Below are 24065 nucleotides of genomic sequence, written 5' to 3'. Positions count from 1 at the left end.
AGGTCTGCGCTCCTACAGTCAGGTCCTATAAGTCCTACCAAACAGCTTCATCATCGTTCCAGTGGATGATGTTTTCCAAGCAGATCCTCCAACAGTCAATAGCAGCTGCAGCTAAAGCTGGATTAAAAAATAAATCAATATTAATGCTGTTAGCTACTAGTGCTACACAAAGAGACCATGTTTTAAAGAAGCCTTGAATCTGACTCAAATGCCACCTTATCATTTGCAGCAATTCCAAAAATGACTGCAGAGAAACAGTCACAAAACATTACACTCAGTTTCTCTGCAATCTGGTCTATAATTTAGTTCAAACAAGGCTGGAAAGCTTTTTCCAGTGAACACAGCTCTTTATAATCACATGGAAAACACGTGAGATCTTATTTAATAAGCTGGAAAAAAATCAACCAACTTTAATATTTTCCACATTGAAACAGTTCAAACAAAATGAGTCAGTGTGAGGAAAAAATAATCACACATCTCATCAGCCACATTTAAATCCAAGACCCACTGCTTCACTGGATCAGAGTCCATGTTGATACAACAGCTTTTCATCATTCATTTGAGCTACATTTGAACTTAGTTTACTGTTTAGACTCAGTGTTCTCCTAATACAATACTTTATTTTGGAAATGTGCTCTATTCATGAACTCAACTCCAGTGTTCAGGTCAGGGGGTCAAGATTCAAATCCGTCACTGACTCACATCCTTCACAGTGACTGATCTCAGTGCTGCTGGACCTGAGTGTCTCCCCAGCCTGACTGAAGATCCAGGAGACTTTGACCATCACTGTATGAATACCAATGCTCCTTTGAGCAAGGCACCTAGAGTCGCTATGGTTGTCTCTGTGACTGATCGTCCTCTGGATGCTGCTGTTAAAAGAAGTTGAATGTTGAGTCAGTCTGACGACACAAAAAGTAACAACATGTTTGTCTTTGTTTGTTTCTCACATTTAGTTTCGGATGAAGGCGGTGAGAAAAATATGAGACGAGAGCAGCGACAGCTACAACTGATATGAAGGAGACAACGATGACCACAGAGACCCTGGACCGACCTGCTAATGTAAAAAAAAAAAAAAAAAAAAAAAAAAAGAAAAATAAATAAGATCACCACAAAGTGACCAAAAACTCATTGAAACAAAAATGATGCAAAGTTGGACTTTTTTCTCACCATTTCTTGGAGTCGTGTCCTGAGGACCTGGAGTTTGGAGGATTCTAGGAGTCTCTGTCATCAAGGTTTTAGCGTAGTTTTCATCTAAAAGACACACACACACACACACACACACACACACACGACAGAGTCATGATCTGTTGATATAATGAACTTGCAAGTTTTGAAAACTATCCAAACAAATCTTCTCACCAACTACGAGCTGAACGATGGCGGCCTTCACTCTGCTCCGCAGCTTCGGGATGAAACATCTGTATCTGCCGCTGTCTTCCTCCGACACGTTCAGGATCTTCAGTGAAATGTTCCCGTGTTTCAGGTCGTCCATGAACAGCTCCGTCCTCCTGAAGTACGATGCCAGCTTCATGTCGGGGACCTCCTTCCTGTCCCTGTACAGGTGAACATACTCGACTCGGCTCAGCCGGTCTGACGGGTCGGGCTTCAGATCAGGTTGGGACCACTCCACCGTCAGACCCCGAACATCAAACATGGGCTCCAGGTGGCACGGCAGGATCACATCATCACCCGGAGCAGCGATGATTGGAAGACCTGAACCAATCACCAGAACCTCACCTAGAAACAGAAGGAAGATGAAACCTCCTGAACTCCCACAGACCCCTATAGAGTTATACACTGAAGACCTGAAGCTGGTTAACAGCCCTGTGAGTCTTTGTGCTTCTTATTACAGATGTGTTTCTTATTGTGAAGAAATTTTTTAAACGAAACAAGTGCTCCTCAACATGTGTGCAACAAGAGCAGAGAACTCTGAGACTTCCAGCAGCAGAGATTTGTGGTAACTGCAGACCTCAGAAAGTCAATTTTATTTTTATTTAACCCTTATTTTACCAGGTAAAATGTTTGAGAACCTCATTTACAAAGATGACCTTTCCAAGAGGCCCCAATAGAAACAGGTCCACTGATGAGCATATGTGTAGTCAATGACATTCAGGGACTTTGAGTACGGCTGGAAAAAAACTGGCCAAGCAAAGTGTGTAGATCCCAAGAACAACGTTTCTCAACTTCTGAAGTGCTGCTGTTCACTGAAAGGGTGGTAAATACATCAGAGGGTTACTTAGACAACCAGAGCCTGGAGTACCTGCTAGTAACCAACACTCAAACTGATGCTGGACGCAGCTTTATTCATCTAGGTCACTGAGGTCTCCGGAACTTCAGTTGAAAAGCACCTGAACTTCTTTTTCTTTTCTAGTTTCTTTTCATGTGTCACCTCTCATCTTAAAGGCTTCAGTTGATGGGGAGTCCCAGGTATTCAAGAAGGCCTTCCACCTGAAGCAACCTTCACTGAACAGAAGAGGATGGTCTACGTCATGACACCAGCCACCTAATAAACCTCAGTCCATCCATCCATCCCTCCATCCATCCATCCATCCATCCTCTTCCACCCATGTGACCTTAATAGTCCATAAGATGACAATTAAGTCAGTGACTCTGCACCACCTACAAGGTGACACCCCCAGTAGAGGTTAAATACCTGGGACTCTGTTGGCTTTTAGAACTCAATAAACAGTCAAACAGGTAAAGATTTGATGACTTTGTCTCAGATAATTACACTTCTACCACCCTTCTTGTTTTTCTAACAATTTAAAATTGCATTTCTTTGTCTTGTGATAATCATGATATATTTGGACCGCACTACAACACAGTAAACTCACCATAGAGGGAGAGATTTCAGAGGTAACCAAAGAGCATTTCTCAGGTTTAAATCTGCATTTTAATGGTTTCTCCTCTTACAGAGGAGCCTTTGTGCACATAAGCAGGATGCATCCATGAGTTCAGTGACGTCTAAAGAATTAAATGCTAAATTAAACGATAATAAAGCACTACTCTGTCATTTAGTGCTTGTGAAACACAAGTATATAACAAAAGCAAAAGTGGTTTGAAATAAAAAAAAGTTGGGTATTTTCCTCCAGCTGGGGTTCCAACCTCTTTTGGGTTTACCAAACATTCATAGAGCTGAAGGGTGGTGCAGCTGTCAAGGTGGAAATGGAGGTCAAAAAGAAAAACCTCTGTTGTTTTTGTTGCTTTGCAATAAAACAAACTCGTTGTTACACAGTTTAGTTTCTCTCCAGGCCCACAGGAGGAGACAAACATTTAGCACTGCAGCTCTAAGTCTACTGATGTGTTTAAAGGAATGCAGGTGAGCCTCAGGTACTAATGTTCACACCTCAGAGACAAAGAAAAGCAAAAGGTACTGAAAGCAATGACCCAGATTATTATTTTTGCTTATTAATCACATTAATCTCAATTTTTATGGAATCATTGTGACATCCTTTCAGTTCTTCATGTCACACTGAAAGTCTGTGAGCTAACAAGTTAAAGGAGGAGTTGCAGCTGAGCAGGATGTGGTTTTAGATTTCATCAAAAACAGCAGGAAAACACTTTTTTTTTAATTGGTTGTTTTTCACATTTAACTGATAATGTGACTCTGTGGAGGTTGTGCATCAATCACTTCTGTAACCTCAGACAGTTCTAGAGATGTACTACATAACTGAACCCCTGCAGCCTCACGTTGCTCTTATCAGCAATCGTTGCCTGTGACCTTTGGACATATGAAGTATAGAAGCTTCTTTCAGCTGCTTCCATATTTGGAAGTCACCACCACAGTGGATGGATCTGCATCTTTAATCTGACACTAATTTTTAATCCGGATGCCCTACAAACACGTCATTTGAATCAGTGCGAGGAATCTGATAGAAGTCTGCACAGATCATAATCATTGAGATGTGAGCCAAGCAGTGATGAGTCAGTTCCTGAGAGTCAGTGTCTCATGAGTGCAATCTGCTGAACAATAAGCACAAAACTGAGCACAGTCGCAGCCAAAATGTCAAAATGATTAAAGTCTTATGAACTTAGTCATTAAGGCCTTTACACACCAGATGCGTAAATTCCGTGCGAATGCTTCGTGCGTGGGGATTAATCCAAGATGGCACCGGTGTGCTTGGCTGGCCGTCTGCCTGTCTCTGTAATGCTGTGTGTTTTTTGGTGCTTGCTGCTCACAATGGCCAATGCTTTATTGGTGTACGATCGCCAAATGTTACTAGATATTAGAAGTTCTGCCAAACTTTTACACAAGTTTGACCATAGTGGGCAGAAAACTCTTCCCCCGTTCTTATCAGCAATCCCAGCTTTCCTTTACCACGTCCCAGTGCCTTTTTGGCAAAAACGCCACCGAGGGAAACGCAGCGGTTTGTTGGTGAGGCTGAAAGCTGGGCTCGAGCCTTTATATCCAGCTTCTGGAGTTAAATCTGGATCGGGGCTTCGACTCTCTGTGTCATGGCGCTCACTAGACCCCATCAACACCTGCATGAAACCTGTCTTCGGCCCGGATGAAATGTCATTGGCTTGCCGCCCCTGCTCTCTGCGTCCCCGTTGGTGCGGTGTAAATCCGCTGAATCTCCGGCCCCTGCGTTGTGTTCCCCGGACGGCAGATGCTCCGGACCTGCCGGCTCCTGCCCGGATTGGCCTGGTGAATGCCAGATCGCTTGTAAACAAAACATTCGTCCTGAAGGATTTCTTCACCTCCCACAAATTGGATCTCCTCTTTGTGACTGAGACCTGGCCGAATCCTGGTGAGTCCACCGCTTTCTTGGAACTCCTGCCGAACGATTGTTGCTTCATTAACGCTCCACGAACATCAGGTTGGGGAGGAGGATTAGCAGTGGTCTACAAAACTGAGTTTACATGTAAACAAATTTGGCTGCCGTCCTCCATTACAGCTTTGAACTGCTCTTATTTGAATTGGGTCGCTCACACAATGCTGTGTGCTCTGCTCTATAGGCCTCCCAAATACAATAAGGACTTTATAACCAACTTTTCTGTGTTCTTATCGGAAGTTTTAAAGATTTTAATGTCCATGTTTGTTGTCCTGACCACCCTATTGCAAAGGACTTTTTAACTCTTATTGACTCTTTTAACCTGGTGCAGTCCGTGTCTGGTATCCCTCCTTGTCTTTTTAAATAAATTTTTCCCACTGTTGGGTCAGGTATGCTTAATATTATAAACAGCAGTCTGTGCTCAGGTGTTGTCCCTGTAAATTTCAAACATGCTGTTGTGCGGCCTCTGATAAAAAAAAGCCTGGTCTGGATCCCATAGTTTTGGCTAATTTTAGACCTATTTCTAGTCTGCCTTTTTTATCAAAAATCCTTGAAAAGTAGTTTACAGTCAGCTTATGACCTTTTTAAATGAGCACAATATTTTTGAAGTCTTCCAATCTGGTTTTAAACCCCTGCACAGCACTGATCAGCACTTTTAAGAGTTTTTGATGACATCTTCTTAGTTACTGACTCAGGTGATTGTGTTGTTCTTGTTCTTTTAGATTTAACTGCTGCCTTTGATACAGTCAACCATAAAATTTTAATCTCTCATCTGGAGCAGTGGGCACGAATCAGGGGCACAGCCCTGAGTTGGTTTCAGTCATACTTGTCAAGTCGGAGTTTCTGTGTTGGACTTGGCGAATTTGTGTCCTCCACAGCTCCACTTGGGTGTGGGGTACCACAGGGCTCTGTGCTAGGCCCACTCCTTTTCTCTCTTTATCTATTACCGCTGGGCCACATACTTAGAAAATATGGTATCTCTTTCCACTGCTATGCAGACGACAGCCAGATATATGTGCCACTTAAAAGGAAAGACTCCTACTCAGTGGCATTAAGGCATGGCTGACTCTAAATTTCCTAAGTTTTAATGAGAAAAAAACAGAGGTGATGGGTTTTGGCAACAACTCAGTGACCCCTCTGATAGATCTGAGTCCTCTGGCACAGTTTCTCAAACCAACAATAACAAACTTAGGAGTTAAAACAGATCCAGACATGAAGCTTGACAGCCACATAAATGCTGTAGTCAAGTCAAGCTTTTTTCACCTGAGGCAACTGGCCAAAATAAAGCCAATTCTCCAAAGGCGAGACTTTGAAACAGTAATCCATGCCTTTGTCACCACTCGGCTGGATTACTATAATGCACTTTATATGGGGCTTAGAGGGTCTGCTATTGCTCGCCTTCAACTGGTGCAGAATGCTGCTGGGCAGCTTTTAACTGGTGCCTGCAAACATGAGCACATTTCACCTGTTTTAGCGTCACTTCACTGTTTACCCGTTCATTTTAGGATCCATTTTAAAATTCTTTTATTTACTTTTAAATCTCTAAATGGTCTTGCCCCACCCTATCTATCTGAGTTTCTACACACTTACATTCCCACCCGGTCACTCAGACCAGCTGCTTCTGACTGTGCCTAAAACTAGGTTTAAGCTCAGAGGGGACCAGGCCTTTGCAGTGGCAGCACCAAATCTCTGGAATGATCTGCCACTGCATATTAGAGAGGCCTCATCACTCGCGCACTTTAAATCACTTTTAAAAACTCACCTTTTTTCTTTGGCTTTTAACACTAACACTAATCAAACACTGACACTGTGAGCTGCGTACTTTTTTAATGTAATTTTCAAGTATTTTAATGCATTTTATTGAGCTGTTTTATGTCTATTATTGTGATAGTGTACAGCACGTTGGACCCTGTGGGTAATTTTAAAGCGCTTTATAAATGAAACTGGATTGGATATTTTTCGGACTTGCCTGTTCTTAATGCAGCCGTTCACACCAACCGCATCATTTCACAGGACGAATTTGCGGCATTTATTTTTTTGGCTCAAGTTTGATTTTTCTGACTTTCGCAAGCGAACAAAGAGGTCTGACCAATCAGAGCGCTGCATTTAGCAACATGTGAGTTCATAGCTCAAAACGCGCATCGATGTATTGAATATACAGTGATGTGAGAACAATAAAATCATACTTACCTCAGACACACAGCTACACGCTGCTCCGGGTCAGTCGGCTCTCTGAAATTATTCTTTGCCTCCTCACATGTGATCCCAACTCTGCCAACAACAACTGCCCACTGACATCCTGAAATATGCGTGAAAGTGGCCGTGATGCAGCTTCGACTCCGGGATTAAACTATAAAACTCTCCCTGCTGCCGCTTTCTTATGAGTTGGATGAACCCAGAATCTGTTTCTTCCTTCTCTTGTTTAGAAACATCACAACCTCATTACATCATCGTTTGAGGTCGACTTCATTTCTTTCACAGTGCGTTTTATGAGGACAATTTATTCGCAAAAACGCAGCGCGTCCGGTGTGTATGTAGGTTACACGACTAGTTCGCATCCGAAAGATTCGGAATTTCGTGTCGTTTTTACGCAACGCATCCGGTGTGAAACGGCCTCGAGCCTGAATGAGGTGCTTTAGTTACAATATTGGATTAATGTAACTCATCCTCAGTAAGAACTGAACACTCAAAACAAACAGGGTGGTGTAACCCCCGTCCCTGTTGTAGCGATGACCCTTCATAACTTCTCAAAGTAAATTTACATGTAAAAACTACAGTGTGGAGGTATTGCTGAGTTGGCCCCAGTGGGGAGACTTTCTTCTAGAAGGACTTTTTGTACCATCAGAAGGAGCACTGCCAGAGCCCTGCAAAATGACCTCCAGCAGGCCACAAATGTGCATGTGTCTGCACAAACAGTTAGAAACCGACTCCATGAGGATGGTATGAGGGCCTGACGTCCACAGATGGGGGTTGTGCTCACAGCCCAACACCGTTCAGGACGCTTGGCATTTGCCAGAGAACACCAGGATTGGCAAATTCGCCACTGGCACCCTGTGCTCTTCACAGATGAAAGCAGGTTCACACTGAGCACATGTGACAGACGTGACAGAGTCTGGAGACGCCGTGGAGAGCGATCTGCTGCCTGCAACATCCTTCAGCATGACCGGTTTGGCAGTGGGTCAGTAATGGTGTGGGGTGGCATTTCTTTGGAGGGCCGCACAGCCCTCTGTGTGCTCGCCAGAGGTAGCATGACTGCCATTAGGTACTGAGATGAGATCCACAGACCCCTTGTGAGACCATATGCTGGTGCGGTTGGCCCTGGGTTCCTCCTAATGCAGGACAATGCTAGACCTCATGTGGCTGGAGTGTGTCAGCAGTTCCTGCAAGATGAAGGCATTGAAGCTATGGACTGGCCCACCCGTTCCCCAGACCTGAATCCGATTGAGCACATCTGGGACATCATGTCTTGCTCCATTGCACCACAGACTGTCCAGGAGTTGGCGGATGCTTTAGTCCAGGTCTGAGAGGAGATCCCTCAGGAGACCATCCGCCACCTCATCAGGAGCATGCCCAGGCATTGTAGGGAGATCATACAGGCACGTGGAGGCCACACACAATACTGAGAGTCATTTTGACTTGTTTTAAGGACATTACATCAAAGTTGGATCAGCCTGTAGTGTGTTTTTCCACTTTAATTTTGTGTGTGACTCCAAATCCCGGCCTCCATTGGTTAATAAATTTGATTTCCATTGATGATTTTTGTGTGATTTTGTTGTCAGCACATTCAACTTTGTACAGAACAAAGTATTCAGTGAGAATATTTCATTCATTCAGATCTAGGATGTGCTATTAGAGTGTTCCCTTTATTTTTTTGAGCAGTGTATTTAATTCAATCGGACAAACAGCGCATGTTTGGTTTGCGCTGTGTGACAAACACAGGGCTCTGCTACATTTGAAACAACAGTGTTAAAGCTTCACACTGTCTCAGCCTGCTCGGTGAATCATGTCTGATGTCCGACATACATAAACCTCCATGAACGCTCAAACAGCAGAAAGTCTCTCAGCACAGAGGAGAACCTGCCTGAGAGTCACTCGTTTAAAGCGCACTGATAACTGTCAGCACTTACAGAGCAAAGAAGAACTGCCACAAATAACACGAAGCTGTAAGCTGAGAGTTACACAGAAAATATCCGTTTACCTTCAGCGGGAGTCCAGACGCTGAAAGCCGAGCACAGGATCAAAGTCCACAGTGAGGAAGAAGAGGAGCGCTTACAGAGCGAGCTGCTCACAGACATGATGAAGAGCGCGCAGTCTGTGGATGAGTGAAGCAGGTCCTCTGGTTGTGTGTCTGCCTCCTACTCTGTGAATGAATGAAGAGTCTGCGCTTCGGTTTAAATTCCGGCCCCGCCCTGGGGCCAGTGAAACTACAAAGAGCTCATTCATCAGCTGCTAGATTTAAAGCATGAGCCTGCTGAAACATGCGGAACAGTGTGTTGGAGATACTGTTCTCGCAGTTAGTAGGTACTTTGATAGACCCACTCGCGCATGCCAACAGTGTGTTAAAACACCGGAGGAAGCATTAGCGATTCGCGTTGACTCGCTCTGCGATAAACGCTAAAAAAAACAGGACACCGCAGCTCCAGGTGTCCGGATATGACATCATTTTCATTCTCCGCCGTCCGGGGGGGTCTCCCTTAAAGTTTGTCCAGTTCAGATCCAATTTCTCAAAAAAAAAGTTATATTTTTGCAAATAAAGGTGAATTTTAACTCAGTATCTTGCACCTCACACCCCTCATACCACCAAGAAAACCCTCTGTATCGATTATTTGGTGCCTTAATCACAAAACTATGAAGTTTGAAACGATAATTCGACCACGCCGGTACTTTAGGCACCGCCTTTTGCCGAGTGATATTTGCGAGGTACCAGGAATCGCCAAAAAAATACAAAAAAAACAAGTTTTATTATTTTTAATCAATGCATGAACTTATTTAATTGTTATTATCCTAAATATACAATTTGTAATGGATCAGATTCATTTAAAAAATCTAAAAACAATTTATAATAAATATATATAAAAAAAAAAAAATATATATATATATATATAAAATAAATATATTAACTATAAATAACTTAATACACATATGATAAATATATAAATATGATAAATATCTCAATTTTCTTTTGAAGAACATGATGAAGACAAAGTCGGATTTTCATGTTATTATTAATAATTATGGGAATCAAGTTTTGACTTGTACTAGGAGGAGGTTTTACAAGTAATTGCTAGGTAATATGGGTCAATCAGACTTTTTCATTTGCAGATTCATAATCTTTGTCAACTTCCCTTCATTTTGATATACTACTTGTTATATTTCGGATATAATCAAAATTTCACAGTTTAAGGTCGATGTTAAAGGTCGAGGTTAAGTGCTAATGCCAGTGTCATAATGTAAATGCAATCCTAAATCTGATAAGTACCTGTGCAATTGCTAAGAAAGTGATTGAAAGCCTATTTGAAGGTGTTCTACGTTTTATTTCAAAATCGTAAAATAAAATCATAGTTTTTTTCATTGTTTTAACATTAAAATGTATTAACGACTTGCCCCCAAATTTGCTGGATTAAAATCCCTCTAGAATGTGAACCCCTCGTGTGATTTCCAAAAACTCAAGTGTTCTGTAATCTGTGTGAATAGTTATATCAATTTAGCTTAGAACTGAAACCAAACTGGCAACTTTCAAAATTTATCCAAGTACCTACAGTTAGTGACGAGAAAATGAAGCTTTTGAGAAGCACTGAACCACTTCCACCAAGTGTTTCGAAAAAGAGTTCATCACTCAAAGCTTTAATTATAGCGCCCTCTCCTGGAGAAGTGCAATGATTTTAATTACACACATGCACGCACACGCGCAAAAAATTACTGATCTGAAGCATCTTTGCATTGTTTGAGGCACACACGTTAGGACCGGATATCATGATATCAGGTTACAATAAAGACAGATGAATGTGTATTTTGTTACTGAGCAGAGTGCTGAGAAAACATGGCATTAACTGGGTGCTTGTGTAACTACAGGGTGCATTGTCAATGAAGAACATTGATTGTTCAAATGTTTTTCAGAGACCCGCAAGCGACATGGGAGAAAAAAGTAGAAGGAAAAATGCACTTTTGTGCAAAAGTTTTTAATTTAAGTCCATGAGCTTCCGCGTTAATCTGGATACGACAGCGTCCGTCATCGTGTTTAAAGGATGGGCGAGAGATTGCAGCAAAAGTCCTCTTTAATTCATAACTCAGCGGTTACTGTTGGCCGTAACAACCTGGCCCACTGTCCCGCTCTCACTCCTTCACACACACAGAGCTCGAGCTTTTATTTTGAGTGTATTTTAAACCAATCTCAAAATAAAAATCAATGACTGTCTCCCACGGGTGACTGTCCTCCATCACCGTGATTGTGCTCTTTGGAGAAGGGCGACAGGACAGCTCTGTGTGTGTCTGTGTGTGTGTGTGTGTGTGTGTGTGTGTGTGTGTGTGTGTGTGTGTGTGTGTGAACCATTCAGGTGATTCATTTCGGGAACGAAGCAGTTGCTGCTTCGGACGTCATATGTCACGTGATTTTTGTCGCCATGAAGCAGGCTTCAAAGCAGTGGTTCTATGGAGTTCATCATTCATTCATTCATTGATTTTTCATCCTGGTGTGTGGTGAGTTGACCTTGTGAGCTTTCAGCGAAATCTACTGCTTGTCTCCTGCTTTGCATCTAAGACGTTCCCCACAGCTGATACCATGCTGGGGTTAAATGAATCAGTGAAAACGTGGTGAAACTCTGAGCATCACCTTCTACCGACCAGGCTGTGTGTTCAGTTAAAAGGGAGCCGCTTTTGTCAACTGAGTTTAAGCTCGACAGAGCTGAGGCATTAATCTGGCATCATCATGTGGTCATGTCAACAGACTGTGAGGTAACCAGCAGAACAAACCAATGATGTGCTTCGTAACAGTGACTGTGCACTAATGACTCAATATTTTGTCATATTCATGATTCATACAGCAAAAGTTAAAAAACAAAACAAATTAACCAAACAAAAACTGCTGTGTCAGCATGACTCTGAAAAAAATGTTTTTTTTTTTTTGTTTTTTTTAGAAAACACAAAAACTGAACAAACTATTGAATCTATGATGATTTAGGCAAAATATTTTTTAAAATAAAACTTTTTTCTAATCTATATTATATAAATACATATACAAATCCATTACATGAATTGCACATAGACACTTATAGCATAAAAACTATGCTGGTATGCTGAAGAGCTGAAATCAGTGTGAGTGATGGAGACACACACAGCAGACACAGTGAGGACACACAGTTACTGATTCATTTGACCTTCAGTCACTGGATTCACTTCATACTGACTTTATTCAACAACATCAACAAGAATAATAAACTCAGGTGAACAATGGAGTGCATTTAACCTCCCTGAAACACAACAGACACACAAAACTCAAACATACAAACTTTCATTTGGTGCAACTGTTTGAAAACTGTATTAAATGCAAACAGGAAACAATACATGACAATAATAAATGCATGAATAAATAAATAAGTGTAATACTTGTATTTAGAAGGCACTTTAAGAACAAGGTTTCAAACAAAGACACTAAAAACACCCAGAAAAAGAAACAAATTGTAACAAATGTGAACAAGTTAAATGTTTTTATTCCCATGTTCAAGTTTAAACACATTTAATCCAACAATCAGTCAGTGAGGTAAACAGTGACTTTAATACCAAATGAAATCTGCAGTGAAAAAAAACAACACAACTTAAATGAATCAGAATTTTGCTCTCATCTCACACCATTTTATAGTGTTAATATTTATTCAGTTATGTATGTTGTAGCCAATTTGGTATGTAGTGGTGTCATTTGGGCACTAGGGGGTATAGTGTTTAGATTTCATGTGTGCTCCATATAAGGAAGTCTTTAGGGGCACAGGTGAAGGGAATTAGGGTCAGGAGGAAGCCACACAGTTTTTCAACCGAGTGTGGTTGGGTCTGAGGGTTATGCCCTGTTTTAATCCCTTTTTGCACTGTTTTTGCGGCTTACCTTTTTATATTGTAACGTTGTAAACACACTTCCACAGTCGGCGATATTCACAACAAAGGTCGTCTTTATTAGCAGAAAAACGGCTACTGTAGGCCACAGCCACGCCAACCACAACTACAACAGCGGAACAGCAACACACACACACAGGCAAGCTCTCGGTCTTTTCTCTCTCTCCATGCTGCCTTCACGAACCTCCCGAACAGTCCGAAATCCCACAACATCAACACGCTCTCTAACTAAGAGAATCGCTACATTGCCCCCCCTCACTAAATCCCTCGCCCCGAGGGATCCCGTACAAAGTCTCTGAGGTGACCTGGGGGTCTTCTCTGCCTCTGCAGCCCCCTTGTAGACGACACTTGGGGCTGTGTCTGCTGTCCTGCAGCACCCTGCTTTTGATCAGGGATGGGGTGCAAAAGTGGAGGAAGCTGTGGGGCAGTAGAAGGGGGCACAGTCAGTGAGTCTGGGGCTGTGGCTGTTTCATTTCTCAGGGGGGTTGACTGGACTGGGCGCACATCACCCTTATATGGAGCCAGCCTGTCTCTATGAAGGGCCACTCGTCTCCCCCTAGTCGGCAGCTGAACCCTGTACACCACTTCCCCCAGCTTCTCTACCACTACACAAGGCCCCACCCAGTGGCAGTCCAGCTTAGGGCACCGGCCTTTCTTCCTCCTCGGGCTGTACACCCACACAAGGTCACCGGCCCTGAAGTCTTTCCCTTTTACCCTCAAGTCATAATTCCTTTTCTGTCTCATTCCCGCTTTCTCCAGCTGATCACGGGCAAAAGCATGGGCCGACTCCAGCCGGTCCTGCAGTCTCCTGGCGTATTCCGGACCCGGTACGACTACCGGAGCGTCCGGAGGCCTCCCCAGTGCCATCTCCGCTGGCGTCCGTAGCTCTCGCCCCAGCATGAGCAGGGCAGGCGTACACAAGGTGGAATCCTGCACAGCGGACCTATACGCCAACAAAACAAGGGGGAGATGCATGTCCCAATCACGCTGGTGCTCTGCAGTGAGGATGGCCAGCTGTTTCGCCAGGGTCCTGTTGAAGCGCTCGACGAGCCCATCACTCTGCGGGTGTAACGGTGTCGTCCGGGTCTTTCGCATCCCTAAGCGCTCACACATGACAGAGAAAACAGCCGACTCAAAGTTCCTTCCCTGGTCACTGTGAATGGTTTCTGCCATCCCGAACCTGGCAAACATGCCCTCCACCAGCCTGTCGACCACCGTCTCCGCCTCCTGGTCGGGTATGGCATATGCCTCCGGCCATTTTGTGAAGTAGTCCATGGCAACTAAGACATAACGGTTTCCTCTGTCTGTGCGTGGAAAAGGCCCCATCACGTCCACTGCTACTCTCTCCATCGGGGCTCCCACTGCTAACTGCTGTAGCTGGGCCCGGGACTGGTCTGAGGGACCCTTGTGCGCTGCACAGAGGTCACACCGGCGGCAAAAGTCCTCAACATCCCTCCTGAGCTGCCCCCAGTAGAAAATCTGCCGGAGCCGCCGAAGGGTTTTGGAAACTCCAAAATGCCCCACCCCGGCGGTTCCGTGGGAGGCCTTCAAAACTGCCTCCCTCAGGGCCCTGGGGACCACCACCTGCCACCTCTCCTCCCCCGTAGCTGGCTCCTTCCAGGCTCTCTGCAGCACTCCGTCCTTTACTCGGAGAGCTGAAAATTTCACAAACAGTCCTTTAGTTGCAGGTGAGTATCCAGCCACTCCGCTCCACTGCGGTCTTTGACCAGACTCCACCCATTGTAGCACTGGCCGGAGGTCAACATCCTGCTCCTGTTGCGCTCTCCACTCGAGCGGGTCAATCACCTGTGCCACTCTGCAGGCCAGCTCACCTCCGCTACACCCGGAATCATGCTCTCCCCCAGCTCGGAGCTCCTCCTCCCGGGCTTCCCGCTTTTCGCAGTACCGGCAACCAGCTGGAGCACAGGGGCGGCGGGACATGGCATCTGCGTTGGCGTGGTGAGCCCCCGCTCGGTACTTCACTTCGAAGACGTATGGCGCTAATTCCTCCAGCCAGCGTGCAATCTGCCCCTCTGGCTCCTTAAACGCCATTAGCCACTGCAAGGCTGAATGGTCTGACCGGACAGTGAAGGGCAGGCCACAAAGGTAGTACCTGAAGTGACTTATTGCCCGTACTATGGCCAGGAGCTCCCTTCGCGTCACACAGTAGCGTCGTTCAGCCTTATTAAAGGTTCTGCTGAAGTACGCCACCACTCTCTCCCCCGCTGGCCCCACCTGGCTCAACACTGCCCCCATTCCGACATCGCTGGCATCTGTGTCTAGAATAAACGGCAGACTGCGGTCCGGGGTGGCGAGGGTGGGAGATTCTGTTAGGGCGTTTTTCAGCCGCTCAAAAGCCTGGTCACATCCTGCTGACCAGTTAAAGTCACTATCCTTTTTCTGCAGGCGGAACAGGGGCACAGCAATACAGGAGAACCCCCTTACAAACCGCCTGTAGTAGGACGCCAGACCAAGGAAGCTCTTTAAGTCCTTCAAGTTTGTGGGGGTTGGCCAGTCCTTCACCGCCTGCACTTTCTCCTCCAGCGTACTGATACCCTCACCCCCGATTTTGTGTCCCAGGAACTCCAGCTCTTTCCTCATAAAGCAGCACTTATCAGGGTGGAGTTTCAGGCCCGCTGCCGCTATCCGCTGTAGAATCTGCCGCAGGGATGCCAGAGCTGCCTCGAAGGAACTTCCGTGGACCAGGATGTCGTCCAAGTAGACCAAACATTCCTGTCGGGGAATATCGGCCAGCACCTTTTCCATCAACCTTTCAAACGTGGCCGGCGCATTGCATAGGCCGAAGCAGAGAACACGGAATTGCCACAGCCCCCTGCCTGTGCTGAAAGCAGTCTTTGGTCTGGCTGCGGGGCTGAGGGGCACTTGCCAATACCCGCTACGCAGGTCCAGCGAGGAGAACCAGGAAGAGCCGGAAACCAAATCCAGGCACTCATCGATGTGGGGCAGCGGGTATGAGTCTTTCTTAGTCACACTGTTCAACGGCCTAAAATCGACACAGAATCTCATTTTGGGGCTCTTCTTCTTTTTAACCATCACAACCCCCGAGGCCCAGGGGCTGTCGGAGGGTTCAATGACGCCAGCCCTGAGCATCTCCCCGATCGCACTATCAGCCGCAGCCTGATGCGCCAGGGGGAGGCGGCGAGGGCGTGACTTCACAGGCCGTGCATCTCCCGTGTCAATGTCGTGCTGCAGGAGGTGAGTTAAGCCTACCTCGTCTTCTGACAGAGCAAAAATGTCCTTGAACTCCAGCAGCACCTGCCACAGCTCCTCCCGCTGTGGATGATCTAAATCTTGGCAGCTACGTGTCCATATGTCCCTCACTACTGCCAGTCTATCCCCCTCCCCCATTACAGTGTGCTGGTCTGAGGCAGGAGAACCCACCACGGTGGCTAAATCAGGGTCAGGGGACAGGGGTGCAGGGGGGTAGATCGGGGGCGGAAGGTGTGCCTCATGGTGCACCCCCGCTGCTCTCGACTTTGGCGGGTGTAGGTTCGGGGCCTGTGCGGGGCGCACCAGGTCAACCATGGGGCCCCCTGGAAAGGTCAGCGTGTTATTCCCCAGGTCTAAGACACTCTGTGAGGCCCGCAGAAAGTCCAGGCCTAATATGCAAACGTCCTGCACCGCCGCCACCCACACCTCCAAGTTCACTCCCAGGCCCCCCACCTGAATAGGGACCAGTCCTTTTCCCAACATCGGGGCTAACTCACCAGTCACTGTACGCAGTTTTACTGTAGTTGGTTCCAACTGGGTTCCTACCGGCACCACGTCAGGTCTCATCAAGGTCGCAGTGGAGCCAGTGTCAACCAGAGCTGTGCACGGAGCCCCTGCCAGGGTGATGGGGATGTGACAAAAATCCCCTGCACGCGTCCAGCCCACCACCCTCGCGGACTCTGTGCTGTCGTCTGCTTCTGGGGGGAGCTGAGCCCCGCACCCCCAGCTGTACCGTTGGGCTCTGTCCACCGGCGCCCCGGCGGATTGGGACACAGAAGAGGGGGCCTGCGCCGTCCTGCCTACGCAGGCCCTGAGGCGTTTCCCTGAACACCGGCACGGTCTGGGCATCGCACGCTGATGTGGCCCAGCTGTCCTCACGTCCAGCAAACAGGAGGGTCTCGGCGAGGACGAGCACCGCGGCGTGAAGATTGTAGAGACACGCCTCGAACCAGTTCGGTCAATTCGGCCGCCCACGCTGGCACCCCCTGGCCCGGGGCCTCCGGCACCGCAGCCCTCACCACCGGGTCATACTCGCTATGGTCGCACCCCGCAGAAGCCACCACGGCCTCCCTCTCCAAGGCCATCTCCAGGGCCTCGTGCAGATTGCGGGGGTGGGAAAGTTGAGTCTGGATGCGCAGCTCACCAGGGATAATGGCGCGGATGAACTGGTCTCTGGCCAGCTCGTTCTGCACGTCGATGGGCATGTGGGCATATGCTTTCTTCGCTAGCATCTCAATGTCATTAGCCAAAGCGCGAAGCGGCTCACCCGGTTGTCTCCGTCTACTCGTCAGTTCGGACCGCAGGACAGCAGGCTGGCCACACTGCCCAAACCGCCGCTGCAGAGCACCAACCAGAGCCCTGTAGTCACCCCTCTCCGCTGGGCTAAGCAGCAGCAGGCATGCCAAAGCGTCGTCAGTGAGGCACAAGGCTAGCTGGAGTGCTTTAGTGTCTTTGGACCAGGCCGCAGCATGCGCTAACAGTTCAAATTGAGCATGGAAGGCCTCCCAGTCAGCCTTACTGGAGTACTTGGGGGTTTTCACATTTGCCTGGCAGGGCCGGGCGCCACTATCGCCAAGCACGGGCCCCGCGCTGTTTGGGGCGGGCGTCTCCGCGCCCGCGTATATTCCTGCAGTCGACGGGCTAAAGCCAGCGGCGGCCGCCAGGCCTCGGGCAGTCCATCTGAGGCGGGCCAAACGCTCTCCGGCACTGTCCGTTCCCTCAGGACCCAGCGTGCCCCCAAAGTCACTGTCCATAGCCTCTCTCTTGATCTTCGGGCGGGCCCCGGCCACATCTCGCTGCGCTGCCATAGTTAGTGCAGGCTGTCAACTGAGGTAGCCGAAGCAGGGCTAGCCGACGGTTAGCAGTCCCACTTCTGACACCAATTTAACGTTGTAAACACACTTCCACAGTCGGCGATATTCACAACAAAGGTCGTCTTTATTAGCAGAAAAACGGCTGCTGTAGGCCACAGCCACGCCAACCACAACTACAACAGCGGAACAGCAACACACACACACAGGCAAGCTCTCGGTCTTTTCTCTCTCTCCATGCTGCCTTCACGAACCTCCCGAACAGTCCGAAATCCCACAACATCAACACGCTCTCTAACTAAGAGAATCGCTACAATATTGTCATTATGCACTCCAGTTTTGTAGCTGTTTTTAAAGCTGTAAATGATAAATAAAGTATAGAAAGTAGAAGACATCGCAGACCTCAGTCTTTTCACCTCACCGCGTTGGAAATGGCTTCTAGTTCCCTCAAGTGGCCTTTTGGTGGTTGGATTGCCACTACATTTAAGTTGAAAAACTACACTTCATTGAAAGATGGCACTGCTCCTTGGACTGTTTGACAGCTGGCTATGTTAATTGGATGCAGATAAGTCAACAAACAAGGTGAAGTCAACGCCAAGGAACCACGGTAGGACAAAAGTTGTTGCAAGCTGTATGGAAGAGATTGGCCTTCTCACAGCAAGGATATTGGTAAATCCTGTCACCACTTTAAATAAAGGCCTTGGCAGTAAATTGTTATTAAAATGAGTGAAATCAAAAGAGCTGCATCTGTTGTTCACAGTGAAGTGGATAATGAACTTGGCAAAAGGCCAGCCAAACTTACAATTAAAGCATTGGAAGCAAAGATAATGTCACATCAAAAGGAAAGAAACTCTAGGAAAAAGAAACTTTATAAGTCAACAAAGGAAATTTAGCAACTCATGCTTTTGAGGCAAAATGTGCCAGAGGTGCAGCTTAAATATGAAACATTCTTAAAACTGAGTGCAGAAACAGAGGAATTGCATGAGTCATTGAAACCATTAATACCCGAGGATGAAATGTTGAAACAAAATGATTGGTTTGACAATTGGATTCTTGGCACCTTTTATCTTATCAGCCAGGATGATGCTGCAAAACCTGTGTAGGCTAAATTGTAGCTGGGATGATGATATTCCCCAAGTCTACCAGTCGCAGTGGGCTAAGTGGCAAGAAGATTTAAAGAAGCTTGGCACATTTAGAGTGGCGAGATGTCTTAAACCCAAAGGTTTTGGACAGGTTGTAAGTGCCAGATTACATCATTTTTCTGATGCTTGTGAAAATGGTTATGGCACTGTTTCATACCTGAGGCTACAAGATGACAGTGAGCAGATCCATCTTTCCTTTATCTTAGGGAAAGCAAGAGTTGCTCCATTAAAGAAAGTGACAATTCCAAGGCTGGAACTTACAGCGGCTGTGCTGGCAGTGCGAATTGACAGATTGTTGAAAGCAGAGCTTCAACTTAAACTGGAAAATTCCACCTTTTGGACAGATAGTACACCAGTACTAAAATACATCCAGAATGAGACAAAGCGCTTTCACACCTTTGTGGCTAATAGGATTTCTTTTATTAGAGAAGCCACTGCCATTTCACAATGGAGGTATATTGATACAAGGCAGAATCCGGCCGATGAGGCATCTCGGGGTGTGAACGTTGAGTATCTTCTTTCGCACAGCAGATGGATTTATGGTCCAGACTTTCTTTTCAAGAATGAAAGTAACTGGCCCAGCAGTGCTGCAAATTCTCCATTTATCAGCAATGATGACCCAGAGGTTAAAAAGGAGGCTACAGTGAATACAGTAGTCAGCAAAAGTTCACAGAATGCAACAGACCAGTTGATAACCTATTTCTCATCATGGAAAAGGCTTAAGATGGCGGCAGTTTGCTTTTTGCAGGTACGAAAGTTTCTTCAGTTGTTGAGTAATAGGAGAAGAGAAATAAAGGCTTCTGTTTCTAGTAGTGGACTGGATATAATGCAGCAAAAGAGTGAAACTGAAAGGAAGATGGAAGCTTTTAGGGCCACACTGGGTGGTCAGTGTTTATCTGTTGATACTGAAACTGCAGAAGATGTCATCATCAAGTATTGTCAAAATGAAAGGTTTGGGGATGAAATATCTACTCTGAAACAAGGAAGAGGAGTAAAGAAAGGTAGTCATCTTTACAAACTTGATCCAGTAATGGTAAATGGATTTTTGAGAGTTGGAGGAAGACTTAATAAAGCAGCCATGCCGGATGATGTGAAACGCCCAGTGATTCTTCATCAAGATCAGCATGTGTCTACTCTGATTTTGCGCCACCTTCATGAGCAATTAGGACACTGTGGAAGAAATCACTTGCTGTCTCGACTTCGCCAGCGTTATTGGATTATTAGTGCGAATGCTGCCGCCAGAAAAATCATTTCCTCTTGTGTTGTTTGTAGACGTTACAGGGGAAAGCTTGGTGAACAAAGATGGCAGATTTATCAATTGAGAGACTTCAACCAGACCTCCCACCGTTTACAAATGTGGGTGTTGATTTCTTTGGCCCATTTGAGGTGAAGATGGGTCGCAGTCATGTTAAACGCTATGGAGTTGGATACCAGTTCTTGCATTCATGCGCTGCGAAGATTTATTGCCAGAAGAGGCCAAGTGTCCCAAATTAAATCTGATAATGGAACAAATTTTGTGGGAGCAGAACGTGAGTTAAGAGAAGCTCTATCAGTCTTGAACCATAAAAGGATTCAAAATGCACTTCTTCAGTCTGGAGTGAAATGGAGCTTCAATACTCCTGCTGCATCACATCATGGTGGTATATGGGAAAGGCTTATCCGCATGGTCAGGAAGGTGCTGAGCTTTGTACTTCATCAGCAAAGGGTGGATGATGAAGGGTTACAAACTTTTCTGTGTCAGGTGGAAGCCATATTGAATGACCGTCCCATTATGAAAATTTCAGATGATCCTAACGATCTTGAGTCCTTGACACCAAATCACATTCTCTTGCTAAAAGGCAAGCCAGCTTTACCACCTGGACTTTTTGAAAAGGGTGATTTGTACATCAAGCGACGTTGGAGGCAAGTTCAATTCCTTGCAGATCTCTTTTGGCATCGATGGATTAAAGATTACGTACCACTGTTACAAGAAAGACAACGGTGGTCAAAACAAAAGAGAAGCTTTGCTGTGGGAGATATTGTCATTGTGGCTGACTCCACTGCCCCTCGAGGATCTTGGTTGTTGGGAAAGATACTGCAGATTTTTCCTGATGCACAAGGACTGGTGCGGTCTGTTAAAATTCAGACCAAATGTAACATACTGGAGCGACCTGTCACAAAGATTTGTCTTCTGCTGGAAGCTGTATGAAAGACTCACAAGAACTCAAAATTTCTATTTGAGTTCTGAATATATGGACATTATGGACTGAAAACTTATTAACCTGAAATTGGCTCCATTATTTGTGTAACATTGAATTGTTATGTTATATTACAGTAACAATTAGGGGCTGGTGTGTTGTAGCCAATTTGGTATGTAGTGGTGTCATTTGGTCACTAGGGGGTATAGTGTTTAGATTTCATGTGTGCTCCATATAAGGAAGTCTTTAGGGGCACAGGTGAAGGAAATTAGGGTCAGGAGGAAGCCACACAGTTTTTCAACCGTGTGTGGTTGGGTCTGAGGGTTATGCCCTGTTTTAATCCCTTTTTGCACTGTTTTTGCGGCTTACCTTTTTATATTGTCATTATGCACTCCAGTTTTGTAGCTGTTTTTTGTCTGTGCTGGAAGTCCTGCTGTGCCTTTGTTTCTTACTGAAGGAACTTTTACTTGGGATAGAAAACCAAAGACGTGTATCATCTTCCAAGATCATAAAATCATCCTCTGGTTTGGCAGGAGTGGGTACTTTAACTGGTGACTTCCTGGAACAGGAAACTTTTGACAGTCCAGCATCTTTCAGTTTCTGCAGAAAACCTGTCATATCTTTCTCCACATGTGTGGATACCTCAGGAGCTGCAACTTCAGGCTCTTGGCTCACTGTATGAACAGGTGGCTGTGCACTTTCTTGAGAGCCTCGTGATTCAGTCTTCTCTTTGTGGCCAGACATCTTTGTTAAAGCAATCTTGCTTGGGGGAGACTCTAATGCAGAATCATCATTCTCCTCTGAGATGTGTCCATTACGCTGGGGACACTGGGTAGGTAGAAGATCTTTCTTCGCCTCTTCTAATCCTACATCTTCACACTCAAAGAGAATCGGGGACACAACTTGCTCTTTTTCATTATCCTGCTTTTCTTCTTCTTCAACAGCCATATTCTGTTCAATTGGACTAGAAGTCTTTATTGGCCCGTGTGATTTAAAGGGGATATCCAAATCCAAGTCATCAAACATTCTGTCAACATCCTCCAGAGTCAGTGTACCTTCGCAGTGCTTAGGTGGACTTTCTTTGTCTGTAATGTAGCAGAGGGTCTTGGGTCTCCTCTGCCACGCCCCAGGCCCTGTTCCGGTGTGACGTTCAAATGCACAGTAATAAAGAGATGATACTGAAAATGGAAAAGTGGTTATCTATCAAAGACCAGTGCAAAGAAGATGGTAATGATGACAAGAAGGATGATAATGAATGTGGTGATAAAGATGATCCTGTGGCTGATGTTTTACCAAGTATAAATGCTGGTATTGATGATATTGGACCTGATGACAGCATTTCTAATGTTGGTGGTAAAACATGCTTGTCAGCTGGTCATAGTAGTAACAGATCTTTAAAATCATCAATGTCATCAGCATGCCTTAAAGCAGAGGCTGAAATGGCTGCTTTTGTTGCAAAGGCAGCTGCTCTTAAAGAAAAACATGAACTAGAAGCGCAGGAAGAGCAAATAAGAAAAAAGAAGGAATTACTCCAGTTGCAGAGTCAAATTGCTTCTCAAACAGCAAAGATTACTGTGCTTAAGACAAGAGGTTCTGATTTACTAAGTTCAAGAGCTCATTCAAATGGTATGAATTCATATTTGGAAAATGCAAAACATAAGTCTTTTCGCAGTTCCCATGCCACTGAATTTGTTCCACAAAGCTCAAGTCAGCAGTTTGAGCATTTATCTGCAGGAGGTAATGAAGCTGCAGTGTCAATGGAAACACAAGTTAAGACCTCAAGACCTCACTACAACTATCAACTTGTAGGAGGAGACAACTCTGCAGTGGTAATGGAAGTACACCCCAAAGAAATTGGTTTACAACAAGGTGGATTTAAAGCTCAATCTTTGAATATGCAACAAAGGATGCCTCAAGGATTTCAGCCAAGTATTCATAACATGCATCACAATCAGGAGTCTACTATGCCTTCAATACAGGATTCCCTTCAGTGTGCTAATGCAGTGCAACCAAATGTTAATCAAACTAATTTTCTGGACATCATGAAACGCCAAAATGACATTACAGCTCTGTTAGTGCAGCAACAATCTTCATTATCACTACCTCCAAGAGACATACCAATCTTTGACGGAGACCCTCTTGAGTACAGCTCATTTATCAGAACATTTGAGTACAGTGTTGAAGAAAAAGGTGCAAGTAGTGTAGATTGTTTATATTTCTTGGAGCAATATACCAGAGGACAACCTCAGGAATTGGTTAAGAGCTGTCAACACATGCCATCTGATAGAGGGCATCAAAGAGCAAGGATGCTTTTGCAGCAACATTTTGGAAATGAGCATAAAATAGCCACTGCATATATGGAGAAAGCACTTGGTTGGCCAACAATTAGATCTGAAGATATTAAAGCTTTGCAGGCTTTTGCCTTGTTTCTGCGTGTGTGCTGTAATGCAATGGAGGACAATGGATATCTGTCAGAAAGGAATATGCCATCGAACTTGCGTGCCATAATTCTGAAGTTACCATATAAGTTAAGGGAGAAATGGAGAGACAATGCGTATGTGTTACAAGAAAAATATCATCATCAAGCAGGTTTCAAAGATGTTGTTGAATTTATTGAGAAACAAGTGTGCATTGTTACTAATCCACTTTTTGGAAATATTCAAGATGTTTCTGTTTTCCAGTCAAAGAATAAAGGTGGACATAAAGGTTTCCAGAGCCGTGTTAAGGGAAAAGAAAGCAGCTTTGCTACTTCTGTGGCTGCTACTGATTCTGGATCTTCAGCTCAAATAAAATTAAAGAAAAACTTGTCTGAGAAATCAAGCAAGGCAT

At 45.3% G+C, this 24065-nt stretch overlaps 2 protein-coding genes across 4 annotated transcripts; one reads left to right on the top strand and one right to left on the bottom strand.

The window, feature by feature from the left end:
- Positions 1–404: 404 nt before the first annotated feature.
- Positions 405–9270, bottom strand: LOC115796700 (myelin-oligodendrocyte glycoprotein-like). 3 transcript variants are annotated; one of them, XM_030753082.1, is made up of 5 exons: positions 8974–9270; positions 1360–1737; positions 1168–1251; positions 948–1051; positions 405–869 (listed from the first exon to the last, which is right to left on the bottom strand). In XM_030753082.1, exons 1-5 carry the CDS (start codon positions 9068–9070, stop codon positions 831–833), a joined length of 702 nt encoding a protein of 233 aa, XP_030608942.1. In that variant the 5' UTR covers positions 9071–9270; the 3' UTR covers positions 405–830. The 3 variants fall into 3 exon arrangements, with proteins under 3 accessions (XP_030608942.1, XP_030608940.1, XP_030608941.1); XM_030753080.1 differs by having other exon boundaries at positions 948–1054; positions 8974–9269; XM_030753081.1 differs by having other exon boundaries at positions 406–866; positions 948–1054; positions 8974–9137.
- Positions 9271–18997: 9727 nt separating this feature from the next.
- Positions 18998–20355, top strand: LOC115796980 (uncharacterized). The gene is made up of 2 exons (XM_030753476.1): positions 18998–19807; positions 20332–20355. Exons 1-2 carry the CDS (start codon positions 18998–19000, stop codon positions 20353–20355), a joined length of 834 nt encoding a protein of 277 aa, XP_030609336.1.
- The last annotated feature ends 3710 nt before the right edge of the window (positions 20356–24065 follow it).

Source organism: Archocentrus centrarchus, chromosome 18, assembly GCF_007364275.1.
Source record: "Archocentrus centrarchus isolate MPI-CPG fArcCen1 chromosome 18, fArcCen1, whole genome shotgun sequence".
In the NCBI taxonomy this organism is placed as follows: domain Eukaryota; kingdom Metazoa; phylum Chordata; class Actinopteri; order Cichliformes; family Cichlidae; genus Archocentrus; species Archocentrus centrarchus.
The sequence above is the reverse complement of the archived record's forward strand: the minus strand, read 5'-3'. Positions and strand labels throughout refer to the sequence as shown.